The sequence below is a fragment of the Spizellomyces punctatus genome (assembly GCF_000182565.1).
Source record: "Spizellomyces punctatus DAOM BR117 chromosome Unknown supercont1.4, whole genome shotgun sequence".
NCBI classification, from domain to species: Eukaryota; Fungi; Chytridiomycota; class Chytridiomycetes; order Spizellomycetales; family Spizellomycetaceae; genus Spizellomyces; species Spizellomyces punctatus.
In genome coordinates, this window is record NW_015971540.1 from 1,557,751 (window position 1) to 1,571,815 (window position 14,065).

Below are 14,065 nucleotides of genomic sequence, written 5' to 3' on the forward strand. Positions count from 1 at the left end.
TTTGTATCTTGTCTTGTCCAGTTGAACTCCGTCGGTCGCTGCCCTTCGCCACGCTTTGTCAGCAAAGGCACGTGCCTATTGCCGACTGCGCTTCAATCGCTTGCCACGCCGCACACAACTAACTTTTCCATTGTCTTCCAACATCTTCGTCCATTCAGGCTGCTGAGATTTCCGACACACACCAATCTATTAACGGCCTCCTGTAGAGATGTCTGCACCAGGTTTCTCATTTTTCTCAACCTCCCCCGCGTCCTCTATGCGGTGGGACAATCTCAAAATGAACCTTTCACCAAGCATCCAGCATCATGTCCGCAACGTCTATACGAATCTGGCGGTCATGCTCGCTATATCCTCTCTAGGTGCTTATCTGAATATGTCTGGGATTATCAGAGGGGGAACTTGGAGCTTGGTTGGGTGTATGGGCACACTGAGTAAGTGAAAGTCGGATGGTACAAGCTGTTGTGAACGTCTTTAACTATGCCTGGTGTTCAGTTGCATTTTCCTTAACGCCGCCTAATCCAAGTAACGAGAATTGGAGAAAGTATCTCTTATACGGGTTCGCCTTGTCCAAAGTAAGCATGCGAGGAACCGTGCTGTAATCAGGATGTCGTTGCTGACTTGGTGTTTCAGGGTCTATCGCTTGGTCCTCTACTTTCGTTCTCCCTATACGTTAACCCTGGGACTGTCTTCACTGCTCTTCTGGGCACTTGTCTGATCTTTGCCTGCTTCAGTTTAAGTGTGCTGACCGCTCCAAGTCGAAATGTTTTGTACACCCGCGGCCTGCTTTCCACTGCGGCAATGCTACTGGCGGGGCTTGGTCTTTTGAATATCTTTGTGGGCTCAAAAGCGATTTTTAATGTAGAGCTATATCTTGGCCTGATGGTATTTGCTGGTTATGTAGTGTATGATACGCAGCTGATGATTGCAAAGGTAAGGTTCTTCATGCAACGGTTAGTGAACTAGACGATAAAAGCTCACAGCATGATAAAGGCCGAATTAGGGTCCAGAGATTATCTTCGCCATTCGATGGAACTATATGTGGATTTAGTAGCAATATTTGTTAGAGTTCTATTAATTCTCAACAAAAGAGCAGAAGAGAAGGACAAACGTAAGCGGAACGAGAAGCGGAGGTGAAGGGCGGGTCTCGACATTGACGTAGTGAATGGAAACAAACGTAGTGGCTAGCGTTCCATGTTTAGATGATTTATTGGATTTTAATTTTAACAAGCTTAACTTCCAGGTCATTGTGCTCCAGCTTGGAGCAATATCTCTTTCCACACTTAATAGATTCCCAACAATTTGTCGCGAGACTGTACAGTCGCTGTCGAATTTCACCCTTAGTCAGAAACCTTGGACAATGGCACGTACGAACAAAATACGGTAAACAATCGCCAAGGGGAAACATGACTGCAGAAATTCCAATTCATTCCTTCTTCAGAGCTCCCCCGCCAGCATCCGGAGTCTCCCCCTGATCTTCAATGAATGCCACCACAACATACGCAAATACAACCAGGTTTGCGACGATCACTGCAGCCATCGCGCTGTAGTTCGAGTTACCTGACAGATAATGTTGGTCAGCGCGACCTCCTACGAACGATGCTTGCCTAGATATGCGAGGCACGTACCATTGAAAATAGTCCTGAGAGTATAAAAGTAGGTAGCAATTGGGAGGGAAAATAGGAGGAAAGAGAAGATCAGGAGCTTAGCGATCACAGCTCTGGTGAAGTAAGGTTGAGTTGGGGTTACGAGCCAAACAATGCGCAACAAAAACTCACGGTGGAATTACCGCGCGCGACGGTGTCGGAGGAGCCTTCTTCACGGTTGAAGGCGCTTCGGAAGGGACCTTTTCCTCCGTACTCTTCACTGGTCGTTGTCGAACTTCTGACATTTTTGGGGGGACCGCGATCTTTCAGAGATGGGTGGAAGATGACGACGAGACCCCTAGAACCAAAGCCCAACGCACTGGAACCGGATCCACTCGACATACGGCCTCGCCAGGAGGCACATCGAGTGTACCGTTTTCCGTAGCCAGCGGCTTCCCCCATCTTTCGCAACCTGCTGCGACTACTTTTACTATCACGTTTTCAACAATGGCAGACCACAATGAATCGTCAGAGGACCTTGCCCCTACCCAGACGGCAGGATACAAACCGCCAGAAAAGAAAACTGTCGCGGAGCTCGCGCAACTAGATGCACAAGATGGTGAGTCGCAATTGGAAACGCCAAAAGTAACTTGGTTCATAAAAGGAGCAGACGAAACTATGGTGGCACGTATATGTATGGAAGTCATTCCCGGACCATACTTGTGCTGCTTTAGTGCTGCGCCAATTTGGTGTGCGTGGACATTTGGAGGGATGGCTGGACTTGTGCGAAGGGTTTGCCACATTTGGTTCTGTCGACACTCACCACGGCGTTCTTTTTCACCCCACAGAATCTTTGCGAAAGTGGAAAGAGAGTCTAGGTCTGAAAACTGGTATGTTTATGGTGACTAAGCGCGTCGCCCTACCCAGTCATATACTCAAAAGTATTCTTCGAGCAGAAGCGGCGGGTCCCGTCGATGATCCCCGCAAAGTCGTAGTTCTCTCCTTGGGGATGGAAAGTCCAGGGCGGCCCGATGTCAGCGTAGACCTCTCAACGGCTGGTTGGTTACATGGCGTTCCAGAAGGATTTCATCTTAAATTGGGCTTATCTAACGCGTCGTAATGATCTAATCTTGTCTACTAGACGCGATCGCAAAGTTGAAAGACCAGCAGATGACCATAAAGGAAGGTGTCGAGTACCGACTCAAGGTCAAGTTCAAGGTGCAACACGATGTCGTGTCCGGTTTGAAATATTTGCATGTTGTTAAGCGCAAGGGAATCAGAGGTCAGACTCCTATGTATGGAAATCGAGCCTTAAAGCTGAAAACTGACTTTGTGAGTGGAAAATAGTGGATAAAATGGAGGAGATGCTGGGATCCTACGGCCCCGCTGCTGAACCATATGAAAAGAAGGTACGAATGGCATCTCGTCAGGTATTAGTAAGTTGACATTTGGGAAGCTAAAGGTCCATCTTACCTGGCTAGTTCTTGACGGAAGAGGCTCCAAGTGGCATGCTTGCCCGTGGGCACTACGAAGTAAAGGTGCAGAACCGTGAACGCCAATCAATTCCGTGAGCATTCACTGACCACATCTACACTCATTAGAGCAAGTTTGTGGATGACGATGGCACATCTCATCTTGAATGGTCATGGGTAAGACTTCGATATAGAGTATGTAGCTTGGATTTCAGACTAATGGGTCTTCACTTCAGTCTTTTGACATTAAGAAAGAATGGGATTAAGAATTTGTCCAATGCATCCCTACGTGCGATCGATAGTGCTCAGTTAGCCATGTACACCAGAAATGTATCCTATCGTTTATAAAATGACTGGCATCACACCATGACGATGGCTTCGCAGGAGAATGACTCTGCATTTCTGACATCCTGCTGAATGGCGCTATCCAAGAGGTCGGCGCCAGTCCCTTCAATAGGAGATGCCGGACGCGACAGGAGTTATGGCTTGGTATGAGTTTGCCTTTATTTTACAATTTCCTCGAGCTCATGCCAAACCCAACCATTGCGGCACCTCCCCAATTTCATTCGCCTCATCCAGTTCGTCATGTCCCTAATGATCCAATATCAGTTCAGTCCGTAACACATTGGAAGCACTAATAACAACGCTCAATCGGATGGCATACATACCCCTTTATATTCCCCATCTACAAATATCTGTGGCAGTGTGTTTTTTCCACTTTTTCTATACATGTAATCTTTCGCATCCCTTTTAAACGATGAATGCAGAGATCAGCCCGGACAACCCTCCTGGATCGGGTACTGGCCAGCACTATCCCATCATGATGCATGTAGCGTACTTACTCATCCGCTGCAACGTCCACCATTTCGTACTCAACTTTCCGTGCCGCGAGAATGTCCTGAACCCGAGTTTGCTGTTTCTTCACCTATGAACAACGATATCTGCGTTATACATTGTCGATTGACAAAAGGAATGCACAAACACAAACCTGCAGAGCCCCCGACACGGAGGAGTAATATATCGTGACTCTTGGAGCCATCTTGTTTCGCGGATGTCGCAGCGATGTTTGTTGAGGAAAGTTGCTGCCGCGTCTGCTTAGGTGACCCATCCCTCCTTGTTGCCATAGCGTAGACCTGCCACCCAGACTGCCTTCTTTCAGTTCACTTCCATTTGGATTGCGTTTCACTGGCAAAAAGGTTCGTTTTCTTGGACATAGACTAAACTCGTTGAGGGTGGGAGGGGCGAAGGGTGACATGGGCAAGAGCTCCTTGGGAGGGTGAAAACGCAAAGCAAACGCGGGGAACACCTCACAAAATGCATATATCTGAATACATTTGTAAAGATTTTAAGAAATTCATCCTCTACCCTTCTCTGTTCACATTCAGTTTGATCGTATTTGCCGTGCAGTCCTCCATTGGAGCCACTGCCACTCCCTAGTTCGTGGCCGTGGGGTGGCCGTCGAGGATCGTGTGGATGTGTCCGTACAAAATTTGTGAACTCTCGGTTTTTCTTTACTGTGAATCACGATGACTATCCCTTCTTCCTCCGATACGGCCTTTCCTGTATGTGCATTTGGGCAGGCGGGCAAGAGGTCCGTGAAACTATGCGGTGTCTTTGAGCAACCACTGGATCGCCAATGTCCATGTGTGCAGACTGCAGGAGATCTTTACTTGCGGTTTTCAGAGAAACAATCTGTTTGCAAACCTTCCGGTTGACAGCCCGCGGAACGTCTTGGTGACTGGTCCCAGTGGGTCTGGTGAGTTGCTGAGATGTAAAAGGTGTTGTAACTCATAGTCTGGAGGTCATAACCGCATCGTTCGATAAGGCAAAAGGTCCTTGACTTTGGAGCTATGTCGTCAGTTTGGAGTCACAGTTGAGTATGGCAGGGAAATTAAGCCATGCTTTCAGCTATTGAGAATCCGCCCTCTAGCCCGTTGTCATCAGCAGCGCACGATTATCATTAGAGTATCCTGGCCAGATGTCCAAAGGGATAGAAACGTTATGTAATTCGGCGACTGGAGATCTGCCAACTGCTAGTATGTACTCCAGAGGCGTTGCTGAACGCCGAGGGACCAATGAAAATTGCTGAGTTTGCCAACTTATGATAGTTATATTCCAGAGCATCCACGATCTTTTTCCTTCACGGAACACAGATGAAGAGGCGTACCATGCCTTCACCATCTCGATGCGAGGCCGTCAGTCACACCGCAAAGAGCGGACACTCATCATTGCCACGACTGCAGATCTTGATAGTGTCAATGAATCAGTGAAGAATTCCTTTGAGGTGCGCTGCGGAAAGCAAAGCACATCATGTTTATGCTTTTCTGAGGCTGGTACCTATAGGAGCACTTGTCCTTGGAACTTCCAACACCGACGCAGCGAGGAGAGCTGCTCAAATGGCTTCTTAGCTCTCCATATAATGACCCATCTTTCAGTGTTCGCCAGGTAGCAGACAGTTGCCACGCCTATACGCTGGCAGATCTAGCCACCCTCTGTCGACGAGCCGTAGAAACTGCCAGGAAACGAACAGATTCGTCCAACTTGTCGAATGAACCTACACCTGTCACGTTACGCGATTCAGATTTCCAACAGAATTTGTCTTCGATCAAGCTAGCAGAGAATAGAAAACGGTATGATGTCTCACGAATGGAGGCTGTCAGATGGACGGATGTTGGCGGTCATAGTACCGTTAAGGTAGTGTGAGTTTGACTGTTGTCATATATGGAATAAAGAATTGCCTAACGCGACGATTCCAACAGCGGCTACTCCAAGAAAGTGTGGTGTGGTTTTACCAAAACACTGCGGCGTTTGCCAGACTGGGAATACAACCTTCGAAAGGCGTCTTGCTGTATGTTTCCATGCAGTAATTGTACGGTCATTGTACGGATGCCCCTCTCTGACGATTTCGTAACAGATACGGACCACCAGGGACTGGGAAAACCCTTCTAGCTAAAGCGGTTGCGTTCGAATCCGGAGCGAACTTCCTTCCCATATCCATTTCCGAAATAATCAAGGGTGAAGTAGGTTGATGTAGCTATGGCACCGACCTTAACTTCCAGAGCTAATACATACTTTCTAGGTTGGGGAATCCGAAAAGGCAATAGCAAGAACATTTGAAACAGCTCGGCGATGCAGTCCTTGTATCATTTTCATGGATGAGCTCGAAGCATTGTTTTCACGCCACGATCAAATGGGCCAGGTCGGAAAGAAATTATTTTCACAGCTTGTTGTGGAGGTAGATGCTCTGGACTGGCAAAGTTCCCGTATTGTGCTCCTTGGCGCCACCAATCACCCAAATTCTCTGGACCCCGCCCTCCTTCGGCCAGGTATGTTGAGTATACATAGAGGTCATTGACACACGTTGTTCCTGAGATCTCACGTTACCGACTGTCAAGGCCGGATCGATCGTCTCATAGCTGTCCGTCCCCCATCGGCTTCTGAACGTGTCGACATTCTGCAGACACTGGCTTCGAAGATCCCTTTCGAAAAAGACTTGGATTGGTCCGGGATTGCGGCGCGCACCCGAGGAAAGACGGGTGCTGACCTCAAGGAGTTAGTTCGACGAGCTGGATTAGCTGCTCTAAATCGGACGACATTGGACGGGCAGGTGGGTTTTTGACTCTGCAGTGGCGCTCTTTATAAGACCTAACTCCTTGAAGCCTACCGTCCAAATGTGTGATTTCGAGGATGCTCTTCGTACTCCTCAATTTAGACAGCCCAGTTGATCCTCTGAGTGCCTAAATGAAACCACCAGCAACATCCCTAGTAGGTCCTTCTAGACTGACAGGCAATTCTACCACCGGGCCGCTCCTCCACACATTACCGACTAGATCAACCAACTTGCAAGTGATTCGGACAACGTATTCTCGTGTTTCTGGATTCCTACACTCCGTAAAAGACACCGCGCAGAGTTGGGCGAAGTACCCTTTCGCAAGGTTTGCCCGAAGAACATTTTGGGGGCAGTGGTGTTGCTAGAGGACTAGTATAAACGAGTATGTAGCGCCTGTGTGCAAATCCAATATGAATACCTTCGGGTAGGTTTCAAAGGCGTCTGGCAGCCTTTCCTTTGTGCCAACCATCGGGACTACCTCAGTGACATATTCGAGGGCGACGATCTCTCTTCCGTGTCCTTAAAGCGTGGTCCAGAAAGTTAATACATCCATCACATCCTTGCCGCAGTCCATGCTATAGTGGCAAGCCCACCTCTGAGCTTCCAGTTCGCGGGAGTTTTTACTGTCCCTTCCAGCTTTAAGATCAAGTCTTCGTAAGTCTTGACGCGACGAACTCCGTTTCTCCAATTGGGAGTTACTGTCACCTGCAATGGAAGCATTTGAATTTGAGTTGAGCATACTCTGTTGCTCGCATTCTGTTGTGTCAGCTGCTGTACCTGGACTGTGACGCTTGGTCGTGTGACAAAAAAGTAACTCGGGATTAATAGCGTCTCACGCAAGACTTGGGAGATTCTTCGTCCTACGTCCTATGTTGAGATATATGTTAGCATTTGTAGTGGGACCTCCTTCTAAACCATCCGGTGAAATAAACCTTGACTTGCATGTGGCTCTCATCCTCTATTCCACGTAGTACATCAGCTAAATGCGGTGGCAACCGGCTTCCAGTTCTTGTGCTTGACACCGGCTGGGCATACATCATCAGGTAGAGCCGCGAGGGTGATATTTCGGGTGCTCCTGCCTCGAAGAGCCCAGTCCTTGCAACAAACTGTCCTGTCAGCTCTGTCATGAATACACAGAATACCGCCCATGTGAAACAAAGTTAAGGAAACAACAATTCTTAACGTCATAAAGGGTAGCAATGCAATGCAAGTAAAAAGGATATGAATCAAGAACATCCAGGCTTGCATCGTCGATATCCACAAAACTTTCTGCCAGGCAGCTGTATCCTCTAGAGCAAGTATCGAACGTTTCTTTGAAGGTTGACCACTTCATCGACTGCGTTACACGATCATCGCTGTGATTTTCTAACGTTGCCAGGACTCCCTGTGTTGCTTCAAGGGTGGTCGCATGCAGTATCAGAAGATCATACTGAAATGCGCGGGACCCCTGGCTTGCCGCGAGTGACTGTGGACAGTTAGGGCGTGGGTAGCAAACGAATCGTCTGCGATGAAACACACCTTGATGGCCGTTGATGAGCTTCGAAGACTGTCAACGAGCTTGTGAAAAACTTCGATATTAGTTGCACTTTCTAAAAGTGCATTGATATATATGCCCGCCTGGGCAACATGTTCCAAACTGCGTATCCAAAAACCAACTGACTCGGATGTAACCTGATCAGATACAAATCAGATACAATAAGTTGATTCGTTAGTCAAACGAAAGTTGAACTCTCCATACCTGAAGAACGAGTTCCTTAAATATATCGTGGGCAAGACCATAATGTCCAGCACACACGGCTTCTCGCCCAATACCATAAAGATGCCAGTACCCTTGGACACCTTCCTTCGACCGGATAAGAAGAGGGGTAATGGTTGAAGCAAAATCAGGCTGTCGGGAAGGCGGAATCTGCCCACACCGTAGCGCAACCCGCAGCGCCGCAGCCTAGCAAGCATATATACTCTTAGTTGACAGACACAAGGAACGGTTGGGGATAATCAGCGGCTTACAACGGTGCGAGCAGGTAACACTGAAAGGTAGACAATGGCCATCGAAATTAAAGTGTTAACCGAGTGATGATCGGAATCGGTTTGCTGGCTCAGCATTCGTAAAATCAAGTTGAAGAGTTTTGTTAAAACTGGGCGATATCATATCAATATACTGGCCACTATCGACAAAGCATTGCAGATACCTAGCGGATTCTTCTGTGATGCCGAGAGCATGGCATTCCATACCTCAGGACCGTCACGTAATCTCGACAGTTGCACCAGCGTCTCCGCGGTATATCTGAACTATTAAAGTTTAGAGATGTCAGCGCAACGCTTGAGTGACAGCTCCAGCCGAGATAGTACTTCTGACGCGGAGACATTCGTCGACATGGAAGCTAGTTTGTTGAGAAGCTGACGGACAGTCGCATGATCGACATCTGTAAACAGACGCCCAAGAGGTGAGAAAAAGAAGCGATTGCCGATTTAATGATTGTATGAACTCAGACCTGAGATGAAACCAATTTCAATTCCATTCACTGAGAGATGAGTTTGCGCGAATGTGTACATCTTGCATAATGTCCTAGCCGCATAGACAGAGCTCGCATCTCCCTGTGACATGATAGACTCAATGTCCGACAGGGACACCTGCTGGGATATCGTGTTCCCGCCTCCGGGACTGTGGAACAAGCGGAGGAGAAGGTCAAAGTGACCGCAGAGCACACTGAGCACTTGAAAGCCCTTCTGGCGGACGACGCTGCATCTCGCTGAACATGCAAACTTCATGATATACTGCAACCACAGTAAGTTAATTCCGGTTCCTCAGCTGTACAGTTGTCCTCCATTACCAAGAAGTTCTCCTGTGTGAAGTGATGCCCTTGTGCCTTTCCGAGTGTCCTTAAGCAGTCCAAAGCACTCCATTGCAATGGTATTCGGCGGTCCTGCTCCAGGTACCCAATCAGCAGTTCCACCTTCGTACAGTTAGTTCATCGTGAAAATACGGTTCGGATCCTAATATACAATGCCTACCTGAGCATCAATCTGAAATATACAGCGCTTGGCAAGAACTGTCAGCGTGCGAGCAATGGTTATGATGTAGTCTTCATCGTTGGAGCCGCGGAGGTATCGTAAACAGGATTGTCGTGCCTAACCGTGTGATGGTGAGTAACGAAGCAGCATTCTCGTTCATGCGCTTCGGTATTTACCAAATTTGCCAATTGCTGATCATGGTGCATGTGCCTGAAAATCCTGAAAACCTTTGCAGTTGTTGCAGTATTCTGAATTGGGTCTAGTTCTGCACGTCAGTATTTGGCGTTTCCTTGGTCCACGAGAACGTCATCGCACCTAGCACCATAAGCTCCAGTTTATCCATGATGTTGGCAGCAAAGGTCCTGGACTTTGAAGCAATCCTATCGGTCGCGAAAATAGCCGCCTCCAATTCTAAAGGATCATTGGAGTCCAAGAGAAGTCGAACACTATTTGGCGATAATTAACCTCAACTCTGCGCGACACATCATTTTAAGAATGCTAACCGATGATGAACTTCAATCCGTTCTTGAACAATAGCAGACATATATGCGAGCAGCCTGGAAATAAAAAGGAAAGCAAATGTGGGAATGGGCGAGCTACAGCGCATTCTGGGATATATATCATACCTGAGAGTGAGCGCACGAGCAATGGGGTCATTGCTCGTCAAAACAACAAATATCCTTCGCAGCATGTCATCTACGCTAGTGATCTTCGTCAAGGCATATTGGCTATGTTTGAAGACCTTGAAAATTGACTGTCGCACGATATTATTGCTGCGATTTTCAAGATATAAACAATTTCTTCCAGGAATCTGTACCAAATTATTCTAAAGGTGACCGACCTTGTGCGCCAGTACTCGGCCAATTTGAGAAAACCTGGTGGGTTTTAATAAGGCCTTGGAACAAGGTCCCAGCGGGGCATGCATTTAGGATTACAGAAGCATACCAGAAGTGACCAGGTCAGGGGATGGGTATTTGACAAAAAAATGGGTATATTGTAAAATGGACTGCAATTTGTGCTCTAGCTTGGGGGACCTGTAGGCTTTATCCAATGCAACAAGCTCCTGCAGGCCGGGATCTACCAGCGACAACCCTTCCGACATTGTCAATGAGTACCGGCTTTGGTAGACCCGCTAAAGCCAATTCCCAAAGACTTCAATAGTGCCTTCTTGAACGGTTTTCCAGCACCGTATCCTGGCCTAAACGTTCGTAAAATCCCGTCGATTGGAATTGGGAAACTCTCAAGCGCAACACGATCTGGCCAATGCGCGCGGCTAACCATCCGATGATTCATCATCACTATGGTAACAACGATGAGTGAATCGCTGAGACCAGTGGAATTTTGTCCCAACCTGCATGAGGAGGGTGGCCGACATCAGGCACCATTTGCCGCGCAGATTACTCCTACGGCCCGTCGGTACTCGTACCAACTTTTTTGTTCTCGGAGCTATCTCTACCCCCCACAATTGGACTGTCCGTCACTTCTCAAATTACAACTGTCAAATGACCGTAGACGGCGTTATTAACAAGGAGGCCGAGCTTTCGCAGCTGGAGGCTCTTGAGGCAGCCTGCCGCTCTCGCATAAAGGAACACAAGAAGAATGGAGACAAGGTCGCTGAAAAGTCGCAATTGGAAGAGCTGAAAGAGGTTATGCGAAGAAAGAAGGAGCTCCTTGGCCCCAAGAAGAAAGGCGAAAACGCAGAAGGGACAGAGGAGAAGGCTAAGGATGATGTGAAGTCTTTTACTCTGAAGACTCCGAAGGTATGCTGGCGAAATCACCATGCATGCGTAACTCGATCCGTTAAACGTTCATGTCGCTGTGCAGGGAACAAAAGATTACGATGAGAAGGATATGGCAATCCGGGAACAAATCTTCTCTACAATTACCAGCATCTTTAAGCGGCACGGCGCAATTACGATCGACACGCCAGTGTTTGAGCTGAAGGAAATTCTAGCTGGGAAGTACGGGGAGGACAGCAAGCTCATCTACGACCTGGAAGATCAAGGCGGAGAAAAGTGTTCTTTGCGATATGATCTCACTGTGCCCTTTGCGCGATACCTTGCTGAAAATAAAATATCCAACCTGAAGCGCTACCACATTGCAAAGGTTTACCGACGAGATCAACCGGCAATGAATCGTGGTCGAATGCGAGAATTCTATCAATGCGATTTCGATATTGCAGGAGTGTACGATCCCATGGTACCGGATGCGGAAGCACTACGTGTTATGGCAGAAATTCTCAAGGGATTGGATGTTGGTGAGTTCACTATCAAAGTGAATCACCGCAAGATTTTGGATGGAATGTTCGAAGTATGTGGTGTACCAAGCGATAAGATCCGTACAATATCATCCGCTGTTGACAAGTTGGACAAAATGCTTTGGGCGGATGTCAAAAAAGAAATGGTGGATGAGAAGGGTCTTGCGGAAGAAGTCGCGGACCGGATTGGTGAATATGTGAAACTTAAAGGTACGTTCACCGTGGCTTTGCAGAGATGGCGAATGACTAAGTCACGAACTTGATATCAGGCTCCAAGGAACTATGCGAGAAGCTAGCAGCGGACACAGGATTATCAGGAAATGCCAACGCCACAGCCGGAATCGCGGACATGCGACTGTTGTTGAATTACCTGGAAGTTTTCAACGTCCTCCCGCACATTTCCTTCGATCTCAGCCTTGCACGAGGACTAGACTATTACACTGGTGTCATTTACGAGGCTGTGATCAATGACTCACCTAGTGTACAAAGTAAGTAATTCTATTTTCAAGTACACTGCCTCTTGCACGCGGTCTCTTATTGCTGCTCAACCTCATACGTCAGACGGAGAACAAGTCGGCGTTGGCTCGGTTGCCGCAGGTGGCCGATATGATGATCTCGTTGGGATGTTCTCCGGAAACAAGAAGATTCCATGCGTAGGTGTTAGCATCGGTGTGGAGCGGGTGTTTGCACTTTTGTCGAGCCGCCGAGACCGTGCCAGCATCAAATCCAACGCTACGGAGGTGTACGTCATCGGACTTGGAGAAGGGTTTTTGGAGGAACGAATGCGCATCTGCAGTGAGCTTTGGGACGCAGGTGTAAAAGCTGAGTATATGTTCAAGAAGAAGCCACGAAGTCTGCAGGTTCAGTTTGATGTCTGCGACAAGGAGCAGATACCTCTTGCTATTATCGTTGGTGGAAAGGAGATTGAGGCTGGAGTGGTCAAAATCAGGAAGATGGTAAAGGAAGAAGCGTCAAGTGGGGATAAAGAGGTCACTGTCCCAAGAACAGGTCTTGTTGAGGCAGTGGAGCAGAAGCTTCAGGAGCTAAGATAGGACCAGACGAAATAGTTTTTGTTTATAGATTAATCATTGCGTCAACGTGTACATTTCATACACTCTCATGGACCAGATTAACGTCATAGACCTTATGGAGGATATAAGTCATGGCCAGTCATAGTCCCATGTTGGAACTGCATGTTGAGATATTGTTGACTGCGATCTACTTATTCTATTGCAATCTACAAGTAATACACAATGTCCATTCTATAATACGAAGTATAATATTTACACGATCTATTCTGTACATGTCACCGAAACGGAAGAATCTCATGACAACTTTGCAGTTATGTAATTCAAGGTTCCGACTTGCTCGATCACGAATTGTGCTTTGGACGATAGCCGTTTACATTGTCGAAGCACCTTGTTCGTATCTACACCAGGTGGGATTTTCCAGCGCATAGTGCGAAAGCCTTTTTGCTGCTGGAGAGACTGGACGTCCTTTTCGACCGTAGCAATAAATATCTTGTAGGGGTCGGCTTCCTTTGGGACTTCCTCTACTTGTTCTGTGGACTCGTCGTTGAGAGTGTCTTCTGACGAAATTCGACGCAGAAAATCCACAGCGGACGCATCGACAGCGGGCTCACCGCGTTTGAAGAGGGCAAAGATACCTTTCACACCAGTTTTCCTGGCTGCGGTACTTGTTGCAACTGTGGTGGGCATAGCGAAAAATTAGTGTAATACTGGGTTGTACTCTTTTCCACAGGCGGCGATGGGGGAGCCGCTTCTACTTTTATGTCTTCTCCATCCTTCCCCACTCCATCCAATTGCAATCCAAGGACGGGATAGCAGCTCTTGGGAGGAGAGTCGCCGCCGGCAGGGACCTAAAAATAGCTCATCTCAGTGGTTTAATTGATGTTGGGTGAGGGTGAATCCTGATTACGTAAGCACCGGTGATGTTTAGCCCGGCGACTTTTCGACCGACGACCTTTCTCGTCGTTTTCCGCATGGCATCGATGCTCGTTTTGTACTTGTCATTTCCTGCTTCCATACATTGATAGATCACAGTTACCGACATAACCGTATGGTTAGACATTATCCAGCCAATTCGGAAACCTTATTTAAAGTCTTTAAGT

General features: G+C 47.7%; 8 protein-coding genes across 8 annotated transcripts; 4 read left to right on the forward strand and 4 right to left on the reverse strand.

Annotated features, from left to right (window-relative positions):
• The first annotated feature begins 111 nt into the window (after positions 1-111).
• SPPG_09077 (uncharacterized protein) lies at positions 112-1,244 on the forward strand. Its single transcript, XM_016757231.1, has 4 exons — positions 112-431; positions 493-572; positions 631-930; positions 991-1,244. Exons 1-4 carry the CDS (start codon positions 209-211, stop codon positions 1,132-1,134), a joined length of 747 nt encoding a protein of 248 aa, XP_016610572.1. The 5' UTR covers positions 112-208; the 3' UTR covers positions 1,135-1,244.
• Positions 1,182-1,969, reverse strand: SPPG_02992 (uncharacterized protein). Its single transcript, XM_016751276.1, has 3 exons — positions 1,776-1,969; positions 1,626-1,717; positions 1,182-1,557 (listed from the first exon to the last, which is right to left on the reverse strand). Exons 1-3 carry the CDS (start codon positions 1,886-1,888, stop codon positions 1,424-1,426), a joined length of 339 nt encoding a protein of 112 aa, XP_016610573.1. The 5' UTR covers positions 1,889-1,969; the 3' UTR covers positions 1,182-1,423.
• Positions 1,970-2,026: 57 nt separating this feature from the next.
• On the forward strand, positions 2,027-3,442 carry SPPG_02993 (uncharacterized protein). Its single transcript, XM_016751277.1, has 8 exons — positions 2,027-2,202; positions 2,432-2,473; positions 2,540-2,641; positions 2,725-2,865; positions 2,931-2,992; positions 3,065-3,121; positions 3,185-3,232; positions 3,292-3,442. Exons 1-8 carry the CDS (start codon positions 2,091-2,093, stop codon positions 3,319-3,321), a joined length of 594 nt encoding a protein of 197 aa, XP_016610574.1. The 5' UTR covers positions 2,027-2,090; the 3' UTR covers positions 3,322-3,442.
• On the reverse strand, positions 3,305-4,310 carry SPPG_02994 (uncharacterized protein; the record flags this gene model as incomplete). Its single annotated transcript, XM_016751278.1, has 4 exons — positions 3,305-3,646; positions 3,724-3,802; positions 3,898-3,980; positions 4,044-4,310. The coding sequence occupies 4 exons, from the start codon at positions 4,308-4,310 to the stop codon at positions 3,581-3,583; spliced, it is 495 nt and encodes a 164-aa protein (XP_016610575.1). The 3' UTR covers positions 3,305-3,580.
• SPPG_02995 (uncharacterized protein) lies at positions 4,182-7,104 on the forward strand. The gene is made up of 12 exons (XM_016751279.1): positions 4,182-4,251; positions 4,441-4,646; positions 4,708-4,811; positions 4,881-4,927; positions 4,986-5,091; positions 5,164-5,339; positions 5,399-5,749; positions 5,815-5,903; positions 5,970-6,075; positions 6,135-6,381; positions 6,451-6,662; positions 6,715-7,104. The coding sequence occupies exons 2-12, from the start codon at positions 4,582-4,584 to the stop codon at positions 6,778-6,780; spliced, it is 1,569 nt and encodes a 522-aa protein (XP_016610576.1). The 5' UTR covers positions 4,182-4,251; positions 4,441-4,581; the 3' UTR covers positions 6,781-7,104.
• SPPG_02996 (uncharacterized protein) lies at positions 5,755-10,985 on the reverse strand. The gene is made up of 20 exons (XM_016751280.1): positions 10,623-10,985; positions 10,519-10,552; positions 10,304-10,450; positions 10,181-10,234; positions 9,993-10,123; positions 9,854-9,936; positions 9,678-9,794; positions 9,497-9,619; positions 9,158-9,440; positions 9,015-9,088; positions 8,855-8,954; positions 8,673-8,800; positions 8,404-8,607; positions 8,184-8,336; positions 7,889-8,130; positions 7,598-7,814; positions 7,443-7,532; positions 7,259-7,370; positions 7,084-7,184; positions 5,755-7,026 (listed from the first exon to the last, which is right to left on the reverse strand). Exons 1-20 carry the CDS (start codon positions 10,777-10,779, stop codon positions 6,793-6,795), a joined length of 2,784 nt encoding a protein of 927 aa, XP_016610577.1. The 5' UTR covers positions 10,780-10,985; the 3' UTR covers positions 5,755-6,792.
• A 56-nt stretch (positions 10,986-11,041) lies between these two features.
• On the forward strand, positions 11,042-13,226 carry SPPG_02997 (histidine-tRNA ligase). The gene is made up of 4 exons (XM_016751281.1): positions 11,042-11,437; positions 11,502-12,144; positions 12,204-12,422; positions 12,496-13,226. Exons 1-4 carry the CDS (start codon positions 11,180-11,182, stop codon positions 12,984-12,986), a joined length of 1,611 nt encoding a protein of 536 aa, XP_016610578.1. The 5' UTR covers positions 11,042-11,179; the 3' UTR covers positions 12,987-13,226.
• On the reverse strand, positions 13,095-13,754 carry SPPG_02998 (uncharacterized protein). The gene has a single exon (XM_016751282.1). It carries the CDS (start codon positions 13,650-13,652, stop codon positions 13,260-13,262), a length of 393 nt encoding a protein of 130 aa, XP_016610579.1. The 5' UTR covers positions 13,653-13,754; the 3' UTR covers positions 13,095-13,259.
• Between the last annotated feature and the right edge of the window lie 311 nt (positions 13,755-14,065).